The sequence below is a fragment of the Onychomys torridus genome, chromosome 19, assembly GCF_903995425.1.
Source record: "Onychomys torridus chromosome 19, mOncTor1.1, whole genome shotgun sequence".
Taxonomy (NCBI): domain Eukaryota; kingdom Metazoa; phylum Chordata; class Mammalia; order Rodentia; family Cricetidae; genus Onychomys; species Onychomys torridus.
Window position 1 is genome coordinate 47,999,579 of NC_050461.1, and position 26,363 is coordinate 48,025,941.

Genomic DNA, 26,363 nt, shown 5'->3' on the forward strand with positions numbered 1-26,363 from the left:
AAGCAAACCTGTTCTTGTGATATTTTGAGAGGTGCTTGCCCAGCACCCTGCACTTTAAGGGTTCCTTGGACACAAGTGATACTATGTGTAGAACGTCAGGTCAATGACAACTTATAAGTCAATCCTTCTCCATGGAAGATGAATCTTGAAGTCAAAGTCTGTCTGTCTGTCTGTTTCTCTCCTCTCCTTTCTCTCTCCTCTCTTCTTCCCCTTCTTTCTGTAAAGGTCACACTCACATAGTCCAGGGCAGCTTTGAACTTGTTAGATAGTCAATCATGACCTTGAATGTCTGATTCTCTTGCCTCTACCTTCCCATACATCAAACCCCATGTATGCCAGGCAAGCCCTCTATCAGTTGAGTTCCAGCCCCAGCTACCAGGCTACAGCTTCCTGATGGGCTACAAGGGATAACACTGGCAGGTAGAGAGGAGCTGAGAGAGCATATTGAAACCCAAGTGCCTCATAGAATTTCACTAACAGGTGAGGAATCTTCTTTTTGGTGATGGTGGTTTCAGTGAAAAGTGTCTTCCATAGAGATACTTGGGTTTGAACACTGGGGTTGCAGTTGGTGGCACTCTTTGGGGAGGTGGTTCAGCCTTGCTAGCAGAGGTACATCACTGGGGGTTTTGTGTTGTGGATGAAGATGAGTCCTCTCAGTTTCCCCCTCTTATTGCCATTCCCAGTGCTTGTTGTCATGACTCCCTGTCACCACGGACTCTTAAACCTCTGAAACCATAGGTGAAAAGAAAAGCTTTCTTCCATAGATTGCTTTTGATCATGGTGGGTTTTTTTTCTTCCCCAACAGCAGTAAGATAATTAATACACAGACTTAAGCTAGGTGGGTCATGAGGTGCAGGACTCTACCTCCCAGATGGTTACAATAAACAGGTAAATGTTCATTTCATGTGACAAACTCTTGGTCCAGGTGTATGCTCTCATCACTTAAGTGGGAATTGGCCTCTTGCGAAGAAAATAATGAGTAAGCCTGTGATGGTTAACATTTTCTACTGTTGAGAGCTCAAGTATGTAATTGCGGTGGGACCCACCCGTCTTTATCGCCTTCCTTAAAAGGGTCATATTCAGGGCTTCCAGATCAAATGTGAGTTGCAGTTTCAGTTAAGTTACAAATAACTTTTAAATCATGCCTCATGGGACAATTCGTTAAGATATTATTTCTTTTTTAAATCTGAAATTCAAATCTGACCATTGCCTTGCACTTATTATTCTTTTATTGGGATAATCTGACAGCCTTTCTTGAGCTGCCTGATCATTGTGTTTGGGCTTTGAAGCCTGGGGGACATCTTTTCGGTTAGATGGAACTTTCTAGTAATGATACAGAAGTCACCTGTCTCCTTCTGCCTGCATCCATGGGGGACACTTTTCAAGGCATATAGAATTTCCCACTTACTTTTCTTTTTGCTATTATTATTGACCACAAGAGTGAACAATCATAGATCTAGATCAATCATAGACTGTTGCTCTATAGGTAATGATAAGTCTTGATAAGCATATATTTTGATAGTTGTAAAGATAACAAACATAAGGAAACTATTACAATATATGAGGGCAGAAATCAAGGGACAGTCCTTGTTTGTAACTGTGACTGTCACTGAGCACTATAGAAAAACATTTCTCTTAGTTGTCACAGAGTGGTTCTCTTATTTTTGTGGCATTATAGGATTTCAGAAACAGTGGCCCAGAAAGCAAATCTCAGAAATCTCCCCTAAAATAAGAGAAGTTTAAGAAGGAGAACACACATTCCTTTCTATGAGGCATTGATGAGCCCTGCAACCCCAGCCCCCACCTGTCTGTTCAGTTTGTAACACGTTGAGTTGGTTGGCTTCTGGTGGGAGAACTTGAGCTTGGATGTGGCTTGAGAGGCAGCTTGCTATTTGAGGGGCTGCATGTGTGCACACAGGCGTGGAAGCCCCCCCCCCCCTACACAGTGGGGTTTGTAGGGTAATAAAGGTCACAGTCTAAAACAACAGTCACTGGAGTACAGACCCAGTAACTGTCCTTGTGTAGTTTTCTAGGGTTGGTTCTCCGAAATCCTTTTGATAAAAACATAGAGAAAAGGAACTGTAGAGTTCCTGAGCCCTTTGAGATATCTCCTTTTACCCTGCTCTGATGCAAGAATATGAAAGGGTTCCCAGAAACACATTCCAAGACGTTTCTGGGAATAAAATTGGCACAAGGCTGGAAGTGTGCCATCCATGGTTTCCAGGTGCTTAGAAAACATTTGGCCTTAGCTCCCGGCAGCCCAGCCCAGTGGCTATCAGATGAATAATTGGCCCCAAGTGTGAGCTGCATTTGAAGAAAACACTAGGGATGGGGAAGATAGTGAAATCCAAGATTTCTTGTTGGGTTTGTTTCTTGGCTTTGGAGCTTTTTGGTAACTTAGAGAACTAACTGATGGGACACCCAGAGGATTTCTGACCTAATGACATGTTTGTTTTGAATATCATGTATAATAGAAATAAGGCCATGTAATGTTACTGTTGCTTTTCTTCTGAGCAAGGTCAGACAGAATAGATGAAGTGGAGGCTGGGAATCTATGCTCCTACACCAGGGGACTTCATGTTTCTCCTGATACCACTGTGTGGACAAACCCATCAGAGGATGCTGTCTAGAAATGAAAAGGTTTTCAGACACAGAGATTGGGTAGGCTGGGACAATCTGTGCTGGGGATCAGCAATATGGATGTTCCCAGAGTAGTCAGCCAGCTTTACCTGCTGCCTACCTTTGTTCCCCAAGCTCCAAAAATCTTTGTTTTATTAAGTTTGTGGACTCCCTGGGTAGTACACGGGGTCCTTGCACTTAGTTGTTGGACATTATTGAAATCACTGTCAACAGTCTGATGTGCAGTGACCAACAGAGACTGTTTGACATGCCCCCACTTCACCTAGTTAATATCGTCAAGTCTCCAGCTTGCTTCAATGGGTGGCTGACTCCATTTATTCATTCATGCGTTCAGCACATATTGATTGACTATTTACTGTGTGCGAGGCACTGTTCTAGGTCCCGCAGAGAGAAAAACATGAAGAAAACTAGAAGAAAGGATCACCCGAAGAAACAAAGAAAAAGAGAAGGTTTTTGTAGGTTTGAAATAGTCTTAGCTTCCTGAACCCTATCAACTGAGGTGGGGACTGGAAGGAAAGAAGAGCTGACGTATCAAGTCCACAATGACATAAATCAGAGACTACAGCAATGTCCAGGTCAGCAAGCCTGGCTGGAAAGAGGCCTGATGCACACAACACAGGATTCTGGAGAAGAGGATAGATCAAGTACAGTGCAAAATGAACAGAGATTCCTTCACACTGAACACCCATCTCACTGTGGCAAGGCCAAATCTTTATATAATCCCAGAACAGCCACTGTGACAACTATAGGTAGACGTAAAAGGCTCTCTTAGATGGGGAAGCCAAGACTAAACATTCTAAGTAACTCCTCCCTGATTTCCCCACTGTCTCTACCAGAATAAAGCTCAAAGGGGAAATAATGTTTCATGTTTGGTACAACAGTAATAAAAACAGTCCTGGTCAGTTCTCAGAAGATACAGTGAGGCACTCTGGCATAATTTGGAAATAGTTGCAGATGGTGTCACCTGGAGACACAGGGCACACACTGCATACACTAAAGATGTAGTGAGTACAGGTTGGGTTGGTGTATGTGATACACCTTGTGAAGGGCAGCAATCCTCCAACCTGTTTGAGGTTTGGACTTGCAATTACTATCTCTTTAACTTAGGATGCCATCACAATATACTCTCTAGAACATCTCAGCCTTCTTCCAGGTTCCTGTCCCCAACGCTCCCTTTTCCTCCTTCTGTGTGCTGAGCAGTCTGGCAAGCAATTAACTTCCATTTCTCACATGGCATGCCTTGGCTCTTGCTGCCAGGACCATCCTTTCCCAGGACTGGTGAGTCCAGAGCACTCCTCAGCCATTCAGACCCAACGGCATTCATTGCCCTGCAGCTTTATCTCATACCCACCCTCACTGCATGACAATACAGTCATGCTTCAATACAGTCAGGCTTCAGATCCACTAGACTGTAGGATCCTGTATGGGAGGCAGCCAGTCAATTTTGAATTTATTTCAATGAGATTCCATTCAGTTAGATTATATGTACCTAGCTTAAATGATAAAAGTTTTTTTTTTTTTTTTTGATAGGTTTGATAGTAAGTCTGCCCTGACAAGTGTCCCATGGCCTTCTCAAATTCCCCACAGGCAAGAAAAGATGATATAGAATATAGAGCTTGGAGTTCTTCTTGGCCGCTCCCATTTAGCAGGAATGTCTAAACCACTCTCTGTGAGCCTTTAGAACAAGTCGCTAAACCCACGACTCAGATCATCCTCCCCTCTGGTTCTAATTTCCTTTCCTCTTGTTAGAAAAGTGACCTGGGAGAGAGTCCGTCCTATTACCAGTTGGTAATGGGACAGTTCCTGTCAGTCCCCTGTGCTGGCATGGGTGGGTGGTGCCATCACTTTCTGAGGAGTGAGGAGAAGACGTAACTGTGGCGCTTTCCTCTCCCCCAGACCTCTCTTTTGCACTTTGTTACTCTTAGGAAAGAATTCTGAGAAATGGGCTGTACCCTCATGGGGCTCATTGGCTAAATTCTAGCTGGCCGCAGCTGTTCCTGCTGGTCTGAGCCATGGGAGAGAGTCTCAGTTACACATGTGTGGTGCCAGAAGACATTGAGAGAACACAGTTGGAACCTCTCATTTTAAAGATAAAGCCAGGATTAGGGAGGTCTGCTTATGCCATGCAGCTGTTACTGGATCGATTTCTGTCTAGAACTTGACAGTTCTGACTCAGTCTAGAACTTGGTCCCCACCGCCCATGGCCCTTCTTTGCTCCGTCCTGAAGCCATACAAGCTCTATGACATCAGCTTCCCAAATGATTTTTGTAAGCAAAAATTCCTCCTTACAGCTCTGGACATGTTTGTGTGAACTTTTATGTGATGACATATTGATTCACTCTCGGTGATGGGATTATAAATGAAACAATTTAGAGCTCATCCTCAAATGCAGGCAGGAGGCCAGTGCTTAAAAGAGGATGTTTGGGGACCTGGGTGTTGTGTGTTTAAGTATGGATGCTCGAGGACTCTGCCTGTGATTGTATTTACCCAGGAGCCCAGGCTTTCTAGGTTGTGCGATCTGCTTCCCAAGGCTGAGGCTAGTCTCTGTCTCTCTCTCTCTTTTTTTTTTTATGTATCCTCCGCCCTTCCTGCCCCCTCTCTTTTTCCTTCACCTTTTATATCTGTCCATTCCTGGTGGATCATACATAGCTGTTCACTCAGTGCTGGGTAGAGGTGAGTGAGTTTCTTAATAATCCAGCACGCACATAAATTTATTCTTCTAACATGTTGCATTACCTGCAAAAAAAGACTGGAGATTGGACTTTGTAGTCTTTGGGAGAGAAGGTGTGGAGTCAAACTGCAGCTCCCCATCTCTCTGACTTCACCTCTTTTGTATCCTCTGCGTACCCTGCTTTCTGGCCTCTTTGGGCTTCTGGACCTTGCCATTCATTAGCGAGTGTAACAGATTGGTGTGAGAGGGCAGGGTGATGAGACTCAAATTGGGTCATTTGGTTATACATTAGCAAGTGACAAAAGATAAAAAAAAAAAGACAGTGAGCAAATGGGATTTTTCAGGGGCTGGAGACCAGGCTACTCTTGTTTCCCATTAGTGTGGAAAATGAACACTTGCTTGTATTTTGGGGTGAAGACATTTTTCTTAAGTGAGTGGGAAAAACCTCTTGACATTTCATAAAAAGCCTTCCTTTTGAATGGAGAATACTAATGTTCTTTGTGCATCAAGAAGTTTAGAACTCTTACCTGTGAGCGTTAATGATACACCATTTTCTATTTGCTTGTGAATTAAAATAGCTCTTTTCTAAACTGGGTATAGTGGGGCATGCCTGTTATTCTAACACTTAGGCTGAGGCAGGAGGTTTGCCATGAATTTAAGGCCAGCTTCAGCTACATACTAAGTACCAGGCCGACCAGGGTTACATTGAAAACCCTTGTCTCAAAAATATGAAATAAAACCCCAATAAGCTGAAATCATATTTTAAGGAAAAAAAAACTGAAACAGTCATCAATCCATCTTAGCTCACTAACTCTGTTTTCATGGAACTCAATAGAGTTTTCAACCTTTGCTCTGGAAATTAACATTTTCCTCTCAGAACGTATTATTGGCCTTGTAGCAAATAATCACAGGCAATTACTGATGGGATTTATTAGTCTATGGATGAGTTCTGAGGCAATGACCTTGTTTCCAGATGTTAAATCTTTGTCTTGCAATGCCTTTGGGTGGAGCTCCCAAGAATGGTGATTTGTGGAGGCGCCTGGGCCTCTGGATTCAGACTGCCTTGGCTCTTGAATTCATTGACTCCGTGGCTGACATGTAGCCTTATCTCTGTGTCTATGTTATTTTGCTTCAGAAGCCATTGTGGATCGATTAATATTGTTATCCCAGTGGTTTTAAGAGGAATATGAACTAAAGTGGTGATTGTCACAACCATCTATACAGTGTGAAAATCTTCTTGCCTACTGGACCAATTCATTTTGTCTTGTTAGACAAAGAGACAATTGGATTTACCAGAAGTCTAAGGAGTGGGTTGGACTGAAGGATGGCTTCCATCACCAGGAATTTTTATTTTTTGAGGAAATTTTTGTCTGCTCCTTTTAGGAAAGAGTTTCTGTTATTATTTTTTTTTTTTTATTAGCTAAAAGACAGTAATTTAAAAATAAATTAAACTCATTGTCTCAGTTAAGGTTTTTATTGCTGTGAAGAGACACCATGACCACAGCAACTCTTAATAGTGAAAACATTTAATTGGGGTGGCTTGCTTATAGTTTCAGAGGTTCAGTCCATTATCATGGTGGGGAGCATGGTGGTTTGCAGGCAGACGTGGTACTGGTTACATCTTGGTATGCAGGCCACAGGAAGTCAACTGAGACACTGGGTGGTATCCTGAGCATTGTAAACCTCCAAGCCCACCCACACAATGATACACTTCCTCCAACAAGGCTATGCCCACTCCAACAAAGCCACACCTCCTAATAGTGTCACTCCCTATGAGAATATGGGGGTAATTACATTCAAACTACCACACTCATTAAATGAATAGTTTGAGTCAAAGGATAGCTAAATATTAATTGTCCAGATAAAGAGTAAAGAGCTAGAATCACTTCTAAAGGAGTTAAAAGGACTTATTTTTGTCATGCAGAAAATAATTTATAACTTGCTTATTTCAGCACACAACTACCACTGTGTTAGGGGAAGTTTCCCAGGCTAGACTCAGGACCCATTTAATTTGAAATTATCTAAAAATAAAGTTCAAGATTTTCCTTTATAGACTCTATTAATTTAGATAGAGTCTATTCCTAATGACTTTCTTAAATAATATTTATTTACTTCCATGTAAAACAAAGAGAACTAGACTTGGTGACATATTCCTGTAATCCTAGCATTTAGGAGGATTGTCTTATATTGAATGCCAGCCTAGAACTACAATGTGAAACAATATATCAAAAGTATGTCAAAATCTAAATACAAAATTGCGCACAGATTAGATATTTAGCCACATGGCTTGGTACCTTTTCTGAGTTTTGCCTTGTCAACTTGCTTCCTCTGGGTCTAGCTGGCAACTCCTCCTCTGTCCTTCCTCTTCCCAGCATTCTCCTAGTCTGCTCACCCTCCCTAAGCTTTCTGCCTGGTTACTGGCCAATCAGCGTTTTATTAAACCAGTGTACAAGAGCATTATCCCACAGCAGATGAGACTTACTGTGACTGCATATTCATTTAGGTTACAAAATCTAACTGTGTGTCAAACACTAAGGATGAAGCTGTGGGTGTGTAGCAAGTAAGGTAACCACAATATCAGCTGTAATAAAGTCAATGGCTACGGGATAGGACACATAATTTAAAAACTCACAAGTATGGGCTCATTGAATCCATGAGTTATTTACACATTTGTTTGTTCAACACTTGTTTTTTTGTGTTAGCTTCTTCCCAAAGCGCCAGGATACATGAAGTTCACATTCAAGGGGGAAAAACAGATGATAAAATAAACAGGTTTAGATAAGATTAGATGTGGAGAAGTTAAATTCTGTCAAAAGAAAATAAGCATAGAAAGTAGGAGGAAGCCTGGTGTGGAGGGGATTAGGAAAGTAGCCATGGGAAAGGAATGGGTGCTGACCTATAGAGGGAAGAAAAAGTCCCAGAGGAGGGTATGGCCATGTGAAAATGTGAACTGATGGTCCAGCTGAATCAGCATGGTAGCATCTGAAGCTGGGCGAGCCAGGGCAAGTACTGTAAGAGACGGTCAGGGGACAGATTGTACTAGTACTTTCACACCTTGAAAAGACCTTTTACTCTGGACTTGTGGGAACCCACTGAACGTTTGAATAAGGAAGGGTGAAATCCTGTGATCTAGAGGGTGACTGACTCAAGGTCTGTGAAAAGGGGGTTGATGGATCATGAACTCCTTGGATGGAAACAAGCTTGAGCCTGGAAGGGACTGGACCTCAGAGTTTCTCAGAAGTGAGGTGTTCCAGGTAGAAGAAACAGTAGGTTTCAGCACCTGGGCAGATCACAGGACCACATGGAAGGCAGGAAGGGGAGCTGGCTTTCTGAAGAAGACCTGGGGTTCAGTTTTATAGGCATTACACTTGAGATTTCTCTGGGTCATTCAAGGCATAGTGAAGATGGACAAAATAAGCAATTATCTCATGGTTCTAAGGCCTAGAAGAGGGTGATGGGCATGGCCATACACACCTTAGTTCTTATAAAGATTGAATATTGCTTGAGAACAGAGGAGCGTTGAGGGAAGAGCCCTGAGTGCGGCCATTGAGAAGCCTGGCTGAGGAGGGACAAATCACAGAAGGTACAGAGATGGGATCGTTGCAGAGGTTGAAGTTGGTATTGAAGGAGGTGTGAAGAGATGTGGTAGGAGGTGTGAAGAAATGTGGTGAGGGCATGCAGTAACGGAAGAATTCAGTCGAGGAGACAGTGTGATCTGGAGTGCTTAGGACAGGTCTTATGGATGATGGAACTAAAGCTCAATTTTATGGGGAGGATGAGATGAATACATGTGATGTAGGGTGAGCCATTCCTCACAGGTAGAGGTGATATATATTTTGTTAAAGAACAACAGAGAACAATGCTAGTTAGATCAGGGGAATCAAGAACTTGAGCCGAAATCTTCTAATGATTTTTTTTTTTTAAACTTGACTTTTCCTGGTTATAACTCCCCTAAGAACATAGGCAGAAACTTAAGAGTTTTGTTTATAAGTATTTTCCAGATGTTTTTAGAATGTTAGTTGTTCTAAAACTTGTCCATGGCCCTCTTAAAAGTAGCAATCCATTCATGTATGCTATAAGAAATTACTGAAAGATGAATGGAGTTTTCTGTGACAATTCATTGTGAAGTCATTGATAGGGTGAGTTTGAGGAATAGTGATGGTTGTTAATTATAATTCAAACTTTGTTATTGATCTCTCAGACATTAATGATAGAAAAGAAGGAATAGAAAGGGAAAGTTGGAGTATTTTGAAGAAAAAGTTGACGAAATATGATGGGTTAAATACAGGAGGGATATCTAGCAAGCATTTATTCAGGAACTACTGTATGTCAGTTGAGACTGGGATAAAATAAGACATGACTTGTTCCATATTGGTATTTACTGTTTATGAGAGGAATGTGCCATTACCATCCACTTGTATCATTGGAAACCATGATGAGCGCCATGAGGAGAAAGTGGAGGGAATTTAGAGTATACTTAGCATTGGAGAATGGCTTTGGTGAGGAAAGATGAAGTTATTTTAATAATATTTAATTAAACTCTATTCTAAGGAGTGGACACTTGTTGCAAAAACATGTCTTCTAGAATCTAGGACTTTTAGCCTTGAACAAAAAGCTAGTCTGGCAGAGCAATGATGCTTTTGGATAGCTGGTACCATTGTCTATGGGTGGAAGAATAACAGTGTTGGATCATACTGAGCCTCAAACTCTTCTTTTGATTAGTGAAAATCTTTTCAACTAATATATATATTTTTTAAATTTTGTGCCACTCTTCTTGATTCAAGAGAGTCTATTCTCTGAACTATATGTAAATGCTTTCAGATTTTTCTTTTAATTATGTTGATTATGTGATACTGTTGGTGGGACAACCTCTTGAAAGTACTTAGAAATCAATTGATGTAATGGAAATGCAGCCATATTAAGGCAGGTGGGTTTCCATAGGTGAATGCTGCTGCTGCCTCCTTCTTCTCATCCCCAGTTTTTAACCTGCATCTTGCTTCTGTCCACCTTTTTTTCTGCCAATATTCTGTTCTTTAATCACTTATGTTCTTTATAATTGCAATGCTTTAAAGATTTCTTGATTATTCAGTGAGAAAGGCTATTATAAGAAAAAAGTTTTCTTTTTTAAAATTTTGCTAAATAATTGATTTGTCTTTTAATTACAACAAAACAAAGAGCCAAGGACTTGGATAGAGTTTGTGAAGCTTCTACTCAGGAATTCAGAACCTAAAGATATCTTCAACATGAAAATAGTAAGAACAATTAATTTTGATTCTGAGGGGTTGGGGATTTAGCTCAGTGGTAGAGCACTTGCCTAGCAAGCCCAAGGCCCTGGGTTCAGTCCTCAGCTCCGGCAAAAAAAAAATAAATAAATAAAAAATAAAAAAATAAAAATAAAATAAATAAATAAAAAATAGTAAGAACAATTAATTTTATTCTGTGAAAATAAAGGAAACCAAGGTGACGGGCAGGATCTCTGAAGCTGAGAGAGTAAAAGATTGATATCAACATAGCTGACAAACTTCCTACCAAGGAGGTATGAGGCTGACAATGCCTGATCTGTGTGACAGGTGCAGTGGACCAAAGCTGGGTAGCAATCACAAGAAAGAGGCGGGCCTAGGACCTGTCACAAGTCTTATCTGTTGGATTGAGTCTAACCATAGGTACCCAGATAATCCCACACTGATGTCAACTTTTTAGACTGATTCTGACCCAAGATGGGACTCCTCCCAGTGATCCACCATTGTGATCTGGTCTGAGCTCAGACATGGACCCCTCCTAATGATTTGCTCTTGTGAAGAGATCTGAGCTCATGTATGGACTCATCTTGGTGACCCACTGTCTTAGTGTTTCTGTGTCTCTGATAAAACACCATGACCACCAGGCAGCGGTGGCGAATGCCTTTAATCCCTGCATTCAGGAGACAGAGCCAGGCAGATCTCTGTGAGTTCGACGCCAACCTGGTCTACAGAGTGAGATTCAGGACAGACACCAAAACTACATGGAGAAACCCTGTCTTGAAAAAAAACATAAAAATAAAAACCCCACCATGCCCATAAACAACCTGGATAAGAAAGAGTTTATTTCAGCTTTCAGTTCTACTTCACAGTCCTTCTTAGAAGGAAGTCAGGGCAGGAGCCCAGAGGCAGGAGTTGATGCAGAGGCCATGGATGAGTGCTGATTACTGGCTTGCTCTTTATGGTTTGCTGAGCCTGCTTTCTTACAGAATCCAGGACCACCAGCGAGGGGTAGCCCCACCCACAATGTGCTGAACCCTCTCACATCAATCATCAATCAAGAGAATGCACCACAGTCTTGCCCACAGGCCAATCTGGTAGGACCATTTTCTCAATTGTCATTCCCTCTTCCAAAATGACTCTGCTGGTTGTGTCAAGTTGACACAAATCTAGCCAGTATGCCTACTGTTGTGAACAAATCTGGTGTAGACTTCTTCCAGTGACTCCTTAATATGTTCAGGTCTGAGCTAAGGTGTGGACTTCTCCAAGGACCCACTAGTCTGATCAGGTCTGTGTTCAGATGTGGACTCCTCCTACTGACCCACTATTGTGGGTCACCCTAACTACCCACCATCATTATCAAATCTGTTTCCAGATGTAGTACATGCCTCTCAACAACCAATCATTATGATCAGTTCTGAGCCTAGATATAGACCACATTCTGCTGCTTTGCCTTACAGATGATCAGGCTAAGTTCTGCATCCCAAGGACCACAACTTTCCCTGTAGACTGTTGTGCCTTATTTGTTTGACCCTTGGGATATTCAAGTAACTTGAACACCACAGCAAGATGCTGTAGGAATTTGTAACCTATGGGAAACTCCCCTTTGTCCTTTCCCCTAATTTATTTGAAATGAAGTTTCACAGTGTTTTAAGAATCTGCTTAGAACAAGGTTGGTCCCAGTTAGTATAATTGCTAATGTTATGTAGCATGAAACTTAAAGGTACTTATTAATAAAATCAAACCTGAGGCTAGTTATTGGGGTGATTTCTGGAAGATCAGAGAAGCAGAATAAGCCACAGCTACCTCACCTCGCCAGTTCCTCAGCTGATCCTGTTTCCTCAGACTGGATGCCTCTCAGCTGAACTGTGCTGCTCCAAAGACTAAAAGCTTAACCAGGCAAAAGCTTCTAGTTTCTGGCCCTCATGCCTTATATACCTTTCTGTTTTCTACCATCACTCCCTGGGATTAAAGGCTCCCTTTCTGGGAGTAAAGGCGTGAGTCACCATGCTTGGCTGTGTCCTTGAACAGATGGATTTCTGCCTCTGGAATGCTAGGATTAAAGTAGTGTGCTACCACTGCCTATCCTCTACGTTTAATATTGTGGCTGTTCTGTCTCTGACCCCAGATAAGTTTATTAGGGTGCACAATATTTCAGGGAACACAATACCACCACATTTCCTTTTTTTGTGTAAAATTAAAAAAAGCTTACAACTAACACAAGAAACACTATCCAATAAGTATATACAATATATACAGTCAAGAATTACATTAACAATGTCTAGTCCATTAACATTTGACAGAATCAGATAAAAACTCCATTAATATATAACAATGTCCAGTCCAGTAACATTTGATAAACTCAGACAAAAAAATTTTCATTACTTATCCTATTTAAAATAAGTAGTTTCTTTTTTAAAGTAGATTTGACCTTTTTTATCTCATCATATCCATATTCTCTCTTTTTTCTTTTCATAATAGATTCAGTAGTCTACTTTTTGTCATTTTTATATCTTCCCCTTTTTCTTTTTAGAGTATATTCAGGGATCTACCCATTTATCCTATTATTTCTTTAGGAAATGTTGATTGTGGACAGTAAACATTTCCTCCTCTTCTTTGGGATGCTTTCTGCTTTTGTAGCCAGTGTTCACAGTTGGTTTTGTAGCAGTCCAGTGCTATCTCGAAGCAAAAGTGACACTTTGCTATGACACAGCATGCATTTCCTGGTCTTCCTGATGAATTTTTGTTTTTATCTTTTATTGGTACTTTAGACACAAATTTTACACATTCCATATATACTGTGAAAATGACTGCTTCATTGATTCATTGACTGATGAACCTACTTGCCATCAGTATTTACTGCGTCAGTATTTGAGCTGAGGCACTACAAGAGAGATGGAAAGGAGTCAGCTCCAGGAATAGTGTAGCTCATAGCAGAAGAGGCCAAGTCCAGGTGAGCCTCCGATGTTTAGAACAAGAATAAGCTATTTCACGGCTCTAAACATTAAGAGTGGATGCAAGAGAGGAATTCATGGCAAATGAAATCTTAAATACTCCTCAAAGCCATCGGGGTGACTGCAAAATGTAACAGCAACAAGAAACTACCACGAAAAAGCTAGCAAGAGAAAACAAAATGTGAAATGTTTGTGCTTGGTGGAAGTGTAAGATGGTGTGGAAGTGTAAGATGGTGTGAAAGTGTAAGATGGAAAACCCCATGACAATTACTTAATTCACTATAATTACATGCTAGGGAAATAGGACTATACTTTCTGAGCAAACATGAGTGCATGCATTCAATACCTGCCACTCACATAAAACCCAGTATGGTGGCATGTGTTTGTAATCCTAGGCTGAGGAGGTGCAAAGAGGTAGATCTCTAGGGCTCGTCTGCCAGTCAGCCTATCCTGATGCGCAAGCCCCAAACCTCAGTTAAAGATTTTGTCTCAAGAGGAAAGGTAGGTAGGTGATTCTTAGGGAACAGCATCTGAGGCTGATCTTTGACTTCTCACATGTTTTTGCATTTATACCTGCACCCACAACTATACACTACATGCATGCCCACATATACATACCTTTTAATTAGAATTATCTTATGTTCTAGCAATTTTGTTTATGAATATCTGAAAGAATTAAAAGTGAGTCTTTATATAATATTTTTATAGCCAGTTCATACAACATTGTTTACAATAACTCAAAGGCAGAAATGATCCATATCTATGATACATATGTATAAATGTATACACGCATCTGGGCATCTAATCACACATATATATTCACACACACATAATATATATAAATCAATGAATAAAGGGTTAAACAAAATATGGAAAATATATAGAATGGAATATTATTCAGTCTGAAAAGGGAAAGAAATTCTAGCCCACACAGTGTCTAATTTGGTGAACCGATGAGTTTTTTATTGGGGTTACTAACAGGAGTATGGGCAATGGGCTACTTACAAGGAGCAGGGGTAACCCAAAAGCAGCTGCATTACTAGGAAGCCCGTCCCAACATGGGTGAGACTCCCCAAAACTGCAGCCCTCGAGCTCTCTAGGCACTTTACAGACAGATCCACACTCTGAACATCCTCTTCTTTCCACACTTGGCTGGTCAGTGTCCACCCCAAGCAACTGTTTACTCCTTTTTTCAGGGCTGGGCGGGGACTCTCAAGAATCTTTATACTTTTGTGCCCCCTACCCCAGACATATGTCATTTTGTTTACCTCCTGAGGCTCATGAGTCCCTTTCCCTCCAGAAAGAAATGCTTCAATTTTGAGGGAATGTTGCCATTAGGAAGACTATACCACACAGCATGAAGCCATACCCATTTCTTCCACTGAACCACTTTGATAAAACCCAAACCCTGGTTGTGATGACCTTGACCTCTCACACCCCCTGCTAGTGTTGCAAGGGGCACCGTGATGACCTTGACACCGCCCCCCGTCCCCATACCTCCTGTTAGTATTGCAATGGGCATCTGCTGTTTTTGCTGGTCCTGTGCCACTGTCCACAGTGACAGCTTGTGCTGCTGTGTCTGTGACCCACTCTCCTGGCGTGGTGATGGTGATCTGGTGGTAGGTGACAGGAAACCTCACCGAGCACGTACACAGTCCATCATCATGTTCTGTGTACCCCATTTCTATAGGCACGCAGTGGAAGGCACTCGACCTGGAACTTTTTACTGCAAGACAGTTCAATGGGTGGATGAACTGCCCATTGCCCATGCATGTTCTTTTTTCTTTACACTCAACCCTTGCTCATGAGCCGTGACAATGGGAGGGACCTGGGGCTACCATAGTTTACAGTATCATCTCCGTTAGTTGTCTGCAGCTATGAATTGATGTGACACCATTGTTCCTGTTTGCATGCCTCTCAGCTTCAGATGGTGCTATATAGGGTATTCATTTGTGTGTTTAACCTTTGATGCCATTCAATTTTCTATGAGAGTTTTGCATATCTTATTATAGTTAATTATGGAATAAATTGTTGTCTTCCTCCATTTTGTGGCTTTGTGACATGTTAACCTTTTTTCTCAATTTCTCCTACATTCATTCCTAGGCTCTAGGTTTCCTTTCCTGCTACTTGTAAACAAACATGTGTCTCTGAAACACCTGTTTCTCAGGGGGCAACTCTATTTTACTATCTATAGAATGATTGGGAGGATATTTGACCTGTTAGAGCTCTTTCCCATGTATACTGTTCATTCATTTGTTTAGTCAACAAACTTGTATTGAATGCCTACTTCCTGATAGGTATGGAACAAGAGATGCAGCAATTAGTAAAGTATGAGACACTAAATTCAGGTCTGGAGAGATGGCTTATCAGTTAAAATTTTATACTGCACTTGCAGAGGACTGGAGTTTGTTCCCAGTACTCATACTGGGCAGCTCTCAAAAGACTGTAACCACAGTTGCAGGGGGATCTGATGCCCCTGGCCTCCATAGGCACTTCCATGCTTATGTTTACTCACATGCATGCATATGTGTGCACACACACAAATACACACAGAGAATTAACGATGAAGATAAATATATTTTTAAAAAGACACTGTCCAGTTCATAGTTGTTCGTTATCCATTCCCATCCCCCAAGGTGTTGAGCTAATCTATTTAAATATTCACAGCTGCTTCCTACTGGCTTGAATCACGCTGAAGACATTAGTAAACAAGCAGTATAAAGATTGGAGATTGATAGGGGAGTTCAACAACATGACGCTGAAATGGAAAGAGATGGGTAACAGAATATGAACAAGAATTGGAAGCTTTGAGCCAGTGCTTTCTAAGGAGCATTAAAAAATAAAGAAATCCTGTTTGAGGCTTCCAACCTCAGAGCGAAGTTATTTAGAGTGGAAAAAGCTGGCCAATCCAGCTGTACTCAAACCAAGGAGCCGATATTTTGTGAGTTTTATGGCCTTTGTAGTTTATGAACCGTTAAAATATTGTATACAATATTAATGAGGAGGAAGGGTAGGGAAGGGTTATGAAAGCTGAGCTGAATGGAAGGCTATGAGGGGAGGACCAATGAGAATCCATGTGCCTTTGCCGTTTGTGACATGGTGGGGATATGAAGCAGGACACAGGAGCTTCCTTCACCAACAGATTGTGGGAGCTCTTTGTCCATGTTAGTTGACTTTGAAAGTCTCATAGGAACTTTCTCACCTACTCCTTCCAATATCTGTCAGCCTCTCTGTCATAAACACCTCTGTACATTCTCTTCATTCATTTAAATATGTTATCACAAAGCCCAGTGCCAGGAATCAGCTTTTTCTTTTGGGGGTGTTGGCCACAAGGTCTCATAAGACCTCAAACAATTCCAGCCATTGCCATTGCGCTCGGCTATCATCCAGAAGTTGACATTAAAACCCTATGGCTGAGCACACCACAGACTGGAGGTTTCAAATGCCCATGCCATCCAGTTAGTGCTCTCCCTCTGCCTCACGCTCTTGGATCAGATAAAAACTCTCAGCTACTCCTCCAGCACTATGCCTACCTGTGTGCCTACTGCCGTGCTCCCCATCATGGTGATCATGGATTCTAACCCTCTGGAAGCATGAGCTCCAATAAATATTTTCTTTTATACAGTCATGCTATCCATTCAAGGTAAAGAAAAGTAATTAAGACTATAGCCCACACTCAAGAGGATGGCCACACATCCAAGAGTATATGAGTAGTACAAATTGGATTTGATGGGTTTAAAACAAACAGAGTATACAAATTAGGCAGGTAGTGAGGGAGGCATAGATCTGGGAGGAGATGGTAGGTGGTGAGTGAATATCAAAATAGATTATATGAGAAGCTGGAGAGATGGCTCAGTGGCTAAGAGCACTTCCTATTCTTCAAGAGCACCCATTTGGTTCTCAGCATCTGCATCAGGAAGCTGAAACATACCTAAAGCACCACCTCCAGAGAATTCAAGGCCTTCTGTCCTCCAAGGATGCCTGTACACACATGGACTGCACATAGACACGTGAAGATAAAATACATCTTAAAAAATACATTCTTTGAAATTCTCAAGTAATAAAAATCTCTATATTATTGAGTGCAAACTTCATACCAGGCACTGTGCTGGGTTTTTGCCTTTGCACATTCAATTCTCTTATGTCATCTTTATTTGTCTGAACACATCTTGGATGTCTTGGGTCAACATAGTGTTAGCCCTTTTCAGGATCAGATGAGAAATGCAAACTTACTTGTAGTTGGAGGTTTCTCTGGACCTGCCCAGCCCTGCAGTCAGGATGAATCTCTCCCACCTGAATCCTGCAGCCACTTGGTCCCAAGTAAACACACAGAGGCTTATATTACTTACAAACTGTATTGCCTATGGGTCAGGCTTCTTACTAGCTAGCTCTTATAACTTAACTCAACCCATTTCTATTAATCTATTTGTTGCCATGTGGCTGTGGCAACACCAGTCTGCTGGCATCCTGTTTCTCCTTAGGCTGTGGGCTAGTGTCTCTTCAAACTCTGCCCTTCTTCCCTCTGTATCTCTGCTTGGATTTCCCACCTGGCTGTAAGCTTTCTTGCCATAGGCCAAAACAGCTTTATTTATTATCCAATGGGAGTAACACATATTCACAGCCTACAGAAAGACATCCCACAGTACTTCCCCTGTTCTATCTAATCAAAAAGAAAGGTTTTAACTTTAACATAGTAAAATTATATATAATAAAACAGTTTTCAAGCAATAATTACAGTTACAGTATCTAGTCTATTTGTATTTGGCAAAATTAAAGAAAATGTTCTATCATCTATCCTAGTTTTTGTGAGTCTAAAGTTTCATACCTAATTTACCTTTTATCATGACTAAGGAAAACTATAATTATAATTATCTAGTCTTCAACTCCATCAAAGACCCCAGAAGGATATATTATCTGAGTAAACAGGAAGTGCATTGCAAGCACCTTCCATAATTCTAGAAGTGACAGAAACATCTGGCTGCCTGGACAGTCATCCAAAGTTCCCCTGTAATGTTGGGTCATCTGTCTTTAACCTAGAGATCTAGAGTCTTTGTCATAGCTTTCAGTGAGGCATGCATTTTTAAGGACTGTTCTACCCATTCTGGCAAAGTTCATCAGTATAGCAAACTCCATATGGAATTTCTTTGATGACCATCATCTTCTCTGAAGTAGATTGGTGCTGCCAAGAACAGATATGTCTCAATGTCCAGAAAAGTCTAATTCTTAAAACATTTTAAATGCCATATTCTGTATGTCTTTAAAGTGTTTGAAGATTACCTACCTAATTGAAATATATCTATGTATACCTAGATAATTTAACTAGCATGACTATAAGTTTGATTATCATAGATGACTAATTATTAATCTGTATTTCTTAATTATATATTACAATTTTAAATGAGTTGCATAAACATAATACCTCACACAAGATTAGAAATATATATAGAATAACAAAATTAACTTTAAATTTGTATCAATAAACCAAAATCCATAGCAATGCAAACATTTCAAACAAGTTGTTGCTCTTTAAAAGTAGATTCAATAATCTACTCTTTCATCCTATCATATCTATATCCCCTTTACTTCTTTAGAAAGAGATTGCATTTATAATCAACCCACTTTAAACAAAAATAAACATTCATAAACAATATTTTGGAAACTTGGGTGTAGCTTCCCATACTACTTCCTGCTGATTGGGGCCACTGGCAATCTTATGGGGATCCTGAGAAAATTAAGAATTATAGCTAAATCTTGGGTATAGTAGTCTGTGAAGCTGGATCATCTCAGCCAGTTGTTTTGAAGCTGTTTTGGATATTGGATCATCTCGGCCACAGTGTCATCAGAGACCTTTCAGGGGGTTTTGGTTGACCAAACCATAATAACCTGGAAGCAATCCACAGGTTCTTATCTCCTTTAGAAACAAAAGTAGAACTTCTTTTCCAAAGCAACATATCCTTAGACATAAATTTTTAAGTCAAGATACCTTTAAAATATACATATTGGTTTAACTTGGTAACCTTTACAATCAAATGTCTTTCTGCAGTTAGCTCATTAACAGTCAAAAAATTTAAAGAAAACACTATATATATATATATATATATATATATATATATATATATATATATTCATTACACAGTCTCTGTAATTTCCATCTTTACCTGGGTTAACTTTTATATTATTTTTATTGTCTCTTTAAAGACTTTATTTTTTAAAACTATTTATTTCTTTATACAACTGTCTATAATCCTTTTCCTCTCTCTTTCAAGCCAATGTACATTTTTACACATATTATGAATCGTTTAGAGTTTTATTCCACCAAATCTGTCTTATTGTAAATCTGTAATCATTTTTTTGACTATTGATTTAAACTGCAATGTGGCTAGGACCAAAGCTCAGCCCTAGCTGCTGACTCCACCCAACATGGCAGAGGTATGTTTACTGCCAGCTCTGGGAGCCATGCTCACTACCGACTCTGGGAAGCAGTGGGTCTATGCCTCCATCAAGCAGTCTGTAGCCCATAAACCTTTTTTTTTGTCTGTGCTAGCAAAAGCTAAATCCACCATGCAGTGCACTGCATGGCTTGGAGACACCTCTGTGTACTGTGGTGGGAATCAACCATGCAGCTTAGCTCATGGCAACTGTCGGCCAGCTCTATTTCACAGGCAGTTGTTGGGAGACAAGTCTCTGCACTGCTACTGGCATGAGACTGTGAGACTAGGAAGCCTAGTGTGGCTCCATTTCTGTGCATTCAGAATCTTTAAGCTTTCTTAGGTCTATGTGGATCAATGCCCAATGGTGAGTGCCTAATGTAGCTGGATATTTCTCTGGTCTGGCCCAGCCCCGTGGTTGGGATGAATCTCTCCCAACTGTGTCGTGCAGCCCCTTAGTCCCAAGTAAACACACAGAGGCTTATATTACTTACAAACTGTACTTACTCTTCTTGATTTCATGTATTCATTCTCTGCTAGGGATTGTTCCCTTTAGTCTGAATGAGGCCTTTGCCAGTCTCTTTCATTCCAAAGACTCTTTTGGGAGTCTTAGATTTGCTGACTACACTCTTATTTTCTCTATCCCAATCTTTATATAAGTACACACACACACACACACACACACACACACACACGCACACGCACACGCACACACACACACACACACACACACACACACACACACACACACGAAACCAAGCCAAACCAACAACAAAAAAACCCTGGCCTTCCTTCCTCCTCACCTCCTCGCTCCATCCACTCCTCTACTATGGGGTTTTGGTAGGGTACCTCTACCCTCCCCTTGAAAGTCCTTTGCTCCAGCCTAAATTGACATTAGGAATTCTCTTGTTGTATTCCTCTGTCCTATTTGACAGTATTGAAAACAAACTCATTTTGTAAAGTGTTCTTAAAGCTTTTTTCCTCTCCCATTTTCTTAGTTTCTCTAAGAGTTCAGCTTTCTTACCATGCATTTTCAGCTTCATTCTTGGGATTTGGTCATTCCATGAACGATTTAAAGGTTGGGGTAACCATCTGTGTTCCTCAGCTCTTCACATTCCACATGTTTGAATATTGAGACATTACATCTTCAAATTGTAGTGTCAAGTTGTAAAAATGCTCACCCAGGGTTACCTGATTACAGACAACAGCAACAGAAGATTTTGAATTGTTATTGTTTTCTATGTGTGGTCTCCACAGGTCATGATTTCATCTGAGTTCCAAGTCCTCCAGCTGCTTAGGCTTTGTCTCCATTTCCTAAAGACCCTTTGTTGGCCTAGAATGGGAATGAGATTGGTTTCTCGATTCTGAATTAATTGTGAATCTATGAAAAAAAAATGAAGTTTGCTAGAAACCTGCTAAATCCATTTTGTTGCCTTATGGATAATCTACTCTTGGGTATGCAATCCATTTCTTAAACAAGTTTGTAAACAAACATTTTTTTCAAGGTTAATATAATAGGCAAACATCTTTTGCTGCAAGAGTCAGCGAGAGATAATGAAAGATCAGTGTATATTATGAATCATAATTTCAAAATGTCAGAATAAAGTGGGTCTGCTACAATCCCCAGGTCTCTTACTCTTTAGAAGAAAATATAAGGCATGCTTCTCAAATGCTAATGTATTCACTGTATTTTCTCCCATCCCACCCCCAGGTCCAATTCTGATAATCGACGCCAGAATGGCCGAGAAAGACTGTCCAGCAGTGAGAAAGGAAGCATAGCCATGGAGTCTGCCAAGGAGACTCGCTACTGTGCAGTGTGCAATGACTATGCCTCTGGCTACCATTATGGGGTCTGGTCCTGTGAAGGCTGCAAGGCTTTCTTCAAGAGAAGTATTCAAGGTAATAGTATGTTGTCCAAAAATTACTCTATTTATAACCCTAAAAGCAGAAGAGAACAAGAAAGGGAGACAAGGTTTTTATGCAAAGCTATTTGTAGAAAACATGAATATCTAGTATGTTCCTTTGTTATCCTTGGAAGAAACTTGGAGAAGAGAAAGACTCCCAGGAGGAGTAGACGTGCCAGGGAAGCTGTGACTGAGAATTTCTGCTTTCTCCTGGCAAGTGCAGACAGCTCTGAGGTACTCCACCTGAAGAATTAGTAGCTGGGTCTCTAGTGTACAGAGAACTGTCTCTGGCTTGATTCAGGGATGGCAGGTATACATCCTTATTCTGTCGGCAACTAGGCTTCTATGATGTGGTGTGGTATTCTCTGCACATAATCATCTCTCTACCTTAGCCTTGTCCAGGTAAATATTCTGTTCTGATCTTGGCTCCAGAATGATTGTGATTCAAATTGTTCTTTTCCTGTCTTACATCTTCCTTGACTCAATGGATGACATGACCTTTGTGCGAACATGAGCAGATGATGTCTGATGACTTATAAGAGGGACACAGCATTGGTACCATGTGGTTATTGAGAACCAACTGTACTGTTTCATTCTCCTGCCTGCTTCAATCCCTTCTTGTATATAGTTTACCAAGTGCAGCTTTTCTGACATACCATCAGCTATATGCTGTTACTACTTCAGAAATGTCAGCACGGTTGCATTATACAGAATACCAGTGGAAAATGTTAGTCATTTCGACTACCTAAGGTATATGTGCTAAGGCCCTCTTGACAGGGGCAGAGGTCTGTTGGTACTTTGGGCTTACTGAATTCATGTTTTGTTTTAGCTGTGGGGTATTTTTCTTTCTTCTTTCTCATTACGCTCAGAGCTTAGTGAACCTTAGTATAGAAATACAAAGACTACGTCTGTGATACCTTCTACAGAAATGCAGACTTAAGGAACTCATTGACAATCACAACCTGCTAGATTAATAGACACTGACCCAAGACGAGAGTCTCAGGAACTTTCTGCTGTGGCTCTTCACTGCTCTGATTCAGGGTAATGACCAGGTGATGGTACACACTACTTATCTTTCTTCCACAGCTGGAAGAACGTTTTTTAAAAGCCGTTCATATCTTAATAGAGTAGCCTGTGAGGTCAATGTGGTCCATTTTAAAAGCATTTTCCCTGACACTTATTGCTTTCAACATCTTTTAGAATTCTGCTGCAAGACTTGGACTCTTTTGTCTGTGTTCCTACAAAAATTAGTGATAATCTCTATAGCAACTCTCTCTATATAGCTCTGTGTTTGAATATATCACATATAGACTATTAGTTTTATTGGCTGATAACATTTTGATTCAGAAAAATAAAATTTAAATCTGGCTTTAGGTTAGTATAAACCTTATAAGCCTTTTGACAAACTTCTTAATTTGTGGTTTTGCTTTTTATTTGATTTCATAAAATGTAAATTATTGTTTTCACCAATAATATGCTTACACACAAAAAAAAATCAATGAAAAAAAATTTAGGCTTTTAAAGACAGGTATTTGGACTCTGGGGAAATTGCTCAGTGAATAAAACACTTGTCACACAAGTGAAGGTTGGAGTTTGAATCCCCAAAACCTATGTAAAAAGCCAAGTGCATGCAGCAAGGTAGAGCTAGGTGATACCTGGGACAAGCTGGATGTACCGACCAGTTATAATCAGCAAACTCTGGTTTCAATGGAAGACCTTGCCTCAATAAATAAATTTATTAAATAATAATAAATAATAAATAAAATTTATTAAAGTGGAAATTGATTGATGAAGACAGTTGACATATACTTTAGACCTCTACACATATACCCCCCCCCCCAAAACACACATACACACATGAAAAAGAATGATTAGTGGATGTGCTCAGCTATGCAGCTGGAGAAGCCGTTTAATGAGAGTGAGTTTTTTTCATCAGTGAACATAATTTAGGGCACTGGTCATTAAGATTTTTATTTTAAGGGTCAAAATGCTGCCATTTTAGCCTTTGCAGGCCATACTGTCTTTGCTGCAGTCACTCAGCTCTAGTACTATAAGGAGAAAAGTGAGAATAAGCAGGAGTAGCTACATGGGACCATATGCCAATAAGTGGGAATAGCCATGTCCGATAATATGCAAATATGTGGGTATGGCTATAATGGCTATAAACCCAAATAATTACAAATATAGGCAATTGACCAGATCTGGCCCATGGGCTATAGTATTGGAATCCATGATTTAATTTTCATTTGCGTTTATATAATCCAAGTGTCATTATTTATGAAAGAAGGTTCTTAAGGTGGATTATTCCTATTTTTTTTTTTTTATAGGTACTTAGTCTAGATGTTCTGAGGAGAAGTTAAAAGATGTGTAAGACACATTTAACAGTCTCGAAAAAAGTTTAGAATCCATTTGGGAAACTAGAGACAACTTACTTTCATGGTACAGTCAGAGAGTGGGTGGGTACATATAGAGTGCTACCTGGACAAAGATGGCAGACATAAGTCAGTGCCATTGGAGAAACTGTTGATGTCTGTAGATTTCAAATTGTTGAGATGGAAAGGAACAGCAGGTATATTGTTTTCACATGGTTTCTGTTATATTTTTACACCATCAGGAGCATGCTAAATGAAATGCCACCAAACTTAGTACTGATTTTAAGCACTAAGGCAGCAGAGCAGAAAACAATATGAAAAAAAGAAACATAGACTTACAAAAACAGTGAAGAAAATATAAGCTTACTTATAAACATTTTATTAGCATAGCATTATCTCAAGTTCAAATATATTGTAAGAGTTTCACTTACTTTTTCATAGTCAAAATAGGTATCTCCTATTAGATATAACAGATTAAATAAGATTTCAGTAAAATTGTAGCACATAAAGGAGAATTTTTTACCTGGTTTCAGAAACTTCTTATGCATTATGGTATGGACATATAAAAGGCTTCTGAAGCAGGATAACTGTTGAGTCCAGAGTTCTGAAAGAAGCCTAGAAATAAGGCTGAGTATTAGACAGAGCATGGGGCCTAATAATGACTAAAGCCACTCTGTTTATTAAGGTTATGTATTTATTGGATTCTCATTCTACACAAAGCACAGTACATAGACTTGAAGATATGAAGACAGGGAAAGAACTGGTCCCTCTATGCATTAAGCTTATAAAATAGAGTCAGAAATGAATTAAAAAAATAGCAACTAAATTACAGTGTGACAAACGCCGAGGTAGAGGTGGAAGCCGAGTCTCATAGGAATCTAAAGTTCACTCAGTCCCACAGAGCGGCGAGTTAGACTCTCCAAGAATTTTTATTGATTCAAATTAAGTCTGAAGAAAAGCATCAAGAGAGCAAAGTAGAGAGAGGCAGGAAGGAGTGTTTGTTTAGTCATCTGGGCACACATACGATTGAGATCCAGAAAGACTACAGACGTCTTGTGAATAACACTTCACAATGTTGGTTCGCCATCCTTGTACACAATGGTGTTCCTGGCCTGCGCATTTAATCTGAGACTGTGTCAAGGAGCAGTAATTTCTTTTCCATCTTGATAGATGTGTTTCCATATGCTTCATCTGTTCCCAACTATACAAAAGAATAGACCAGGCAAGTGCAGCGGGTCTCCAGTGCTGTTTGCTTATCTGAGTCTTGATAACTTGGAACTACAATTTTTTCTTGAACTACTGTGGATGTTTATAAATCACAGTGACCCTCAAACACATTTAAGGACAGTGAAGGGTCTGACTCGTGGGTGGAATGTCCTGAAGATGCTGAAGCTATGCTTGTTCTCCTCGTTTCTTAAGAAGAGAGCTAGGAAGGAGTATCTGTCAGATTATTCTCTCTTTCTAAGTGTTTTGATTGAAGAGGCAAAGTGTTTGTCTTGAAAGCATACATATTTTCATCCCTTGCCTCGTGCAAACTTGATTACTTAAAGAACTGAGTCATGGCTTCAGTTGAGTGTATGTTTTTTAAAAAAAGCAAAATATAGGATTCCATTTAAGTCAGAGATCTGAAGTTGGAAATTTTGTTAATTTATTAATCCTTGTAGGCTTAGAATTGTTTCGTTACACAGACACTGTGGACTGAGTTACCCAATCTGGTTATAGCTTCAGCTATCAAGTGTTACCTTGGGTTTTATTGCAAGGAGAAAGCATTCTATAAGCCCACTTCTCCTCTCCATTGTAATCCTAGAAGACAACAGGGTGCAGTGGAGACCAAGCCTACCTTTATACCATTAAACTATGTAGTCACTTCACCTTCTAACGGTTGTGTGGAGAAGTTGCTCAGTGTTGAATCAGACACACAGAATGAAGGCACGTGTAAGCTCATAAGGTAGCTAGGACAAGGGGAAATGATTTCAAGATATCTGGTTAAGGTTTAATGCATTGGGGGCCTTGAATCCAAGGAGGACACCCTAGAGAGAGATACCTGGGCTTTCAAAAGCTTCAAAGTGAAACCATCCAGCACCCTGGATAGCTCCTGGAGTGGCTGTGGCGGGCAGGGGGGGGGGGGGAGACATTTACTTTCCTTAGGAACTTCAG

General features: G+C 40.3%; 1 protein-coding gene across 1 annotated transcript in view; it reads left to right on the forward strand.

Annotated features, from left to right (window-relative positions):
• The window catches only part of Esr1 (estrogen receptor 1), a 262,394-nt gene that overhangs the window by 14,374 nt on the left and 221,657 nt on the right, over positions 1 to 26,363 (forward strand). The window contains exon 2 of the mRNA XM_036168964.1: positions 21,642 to 21,829. Within this exon, the coding sequence (XP_036024857.1) occupies positions 21,642 to 21,829 (188 nt within the window). The remainder of the gene's footprint in view (positions 1 to 21,641; positions 21,830 to 26,363) is intronic.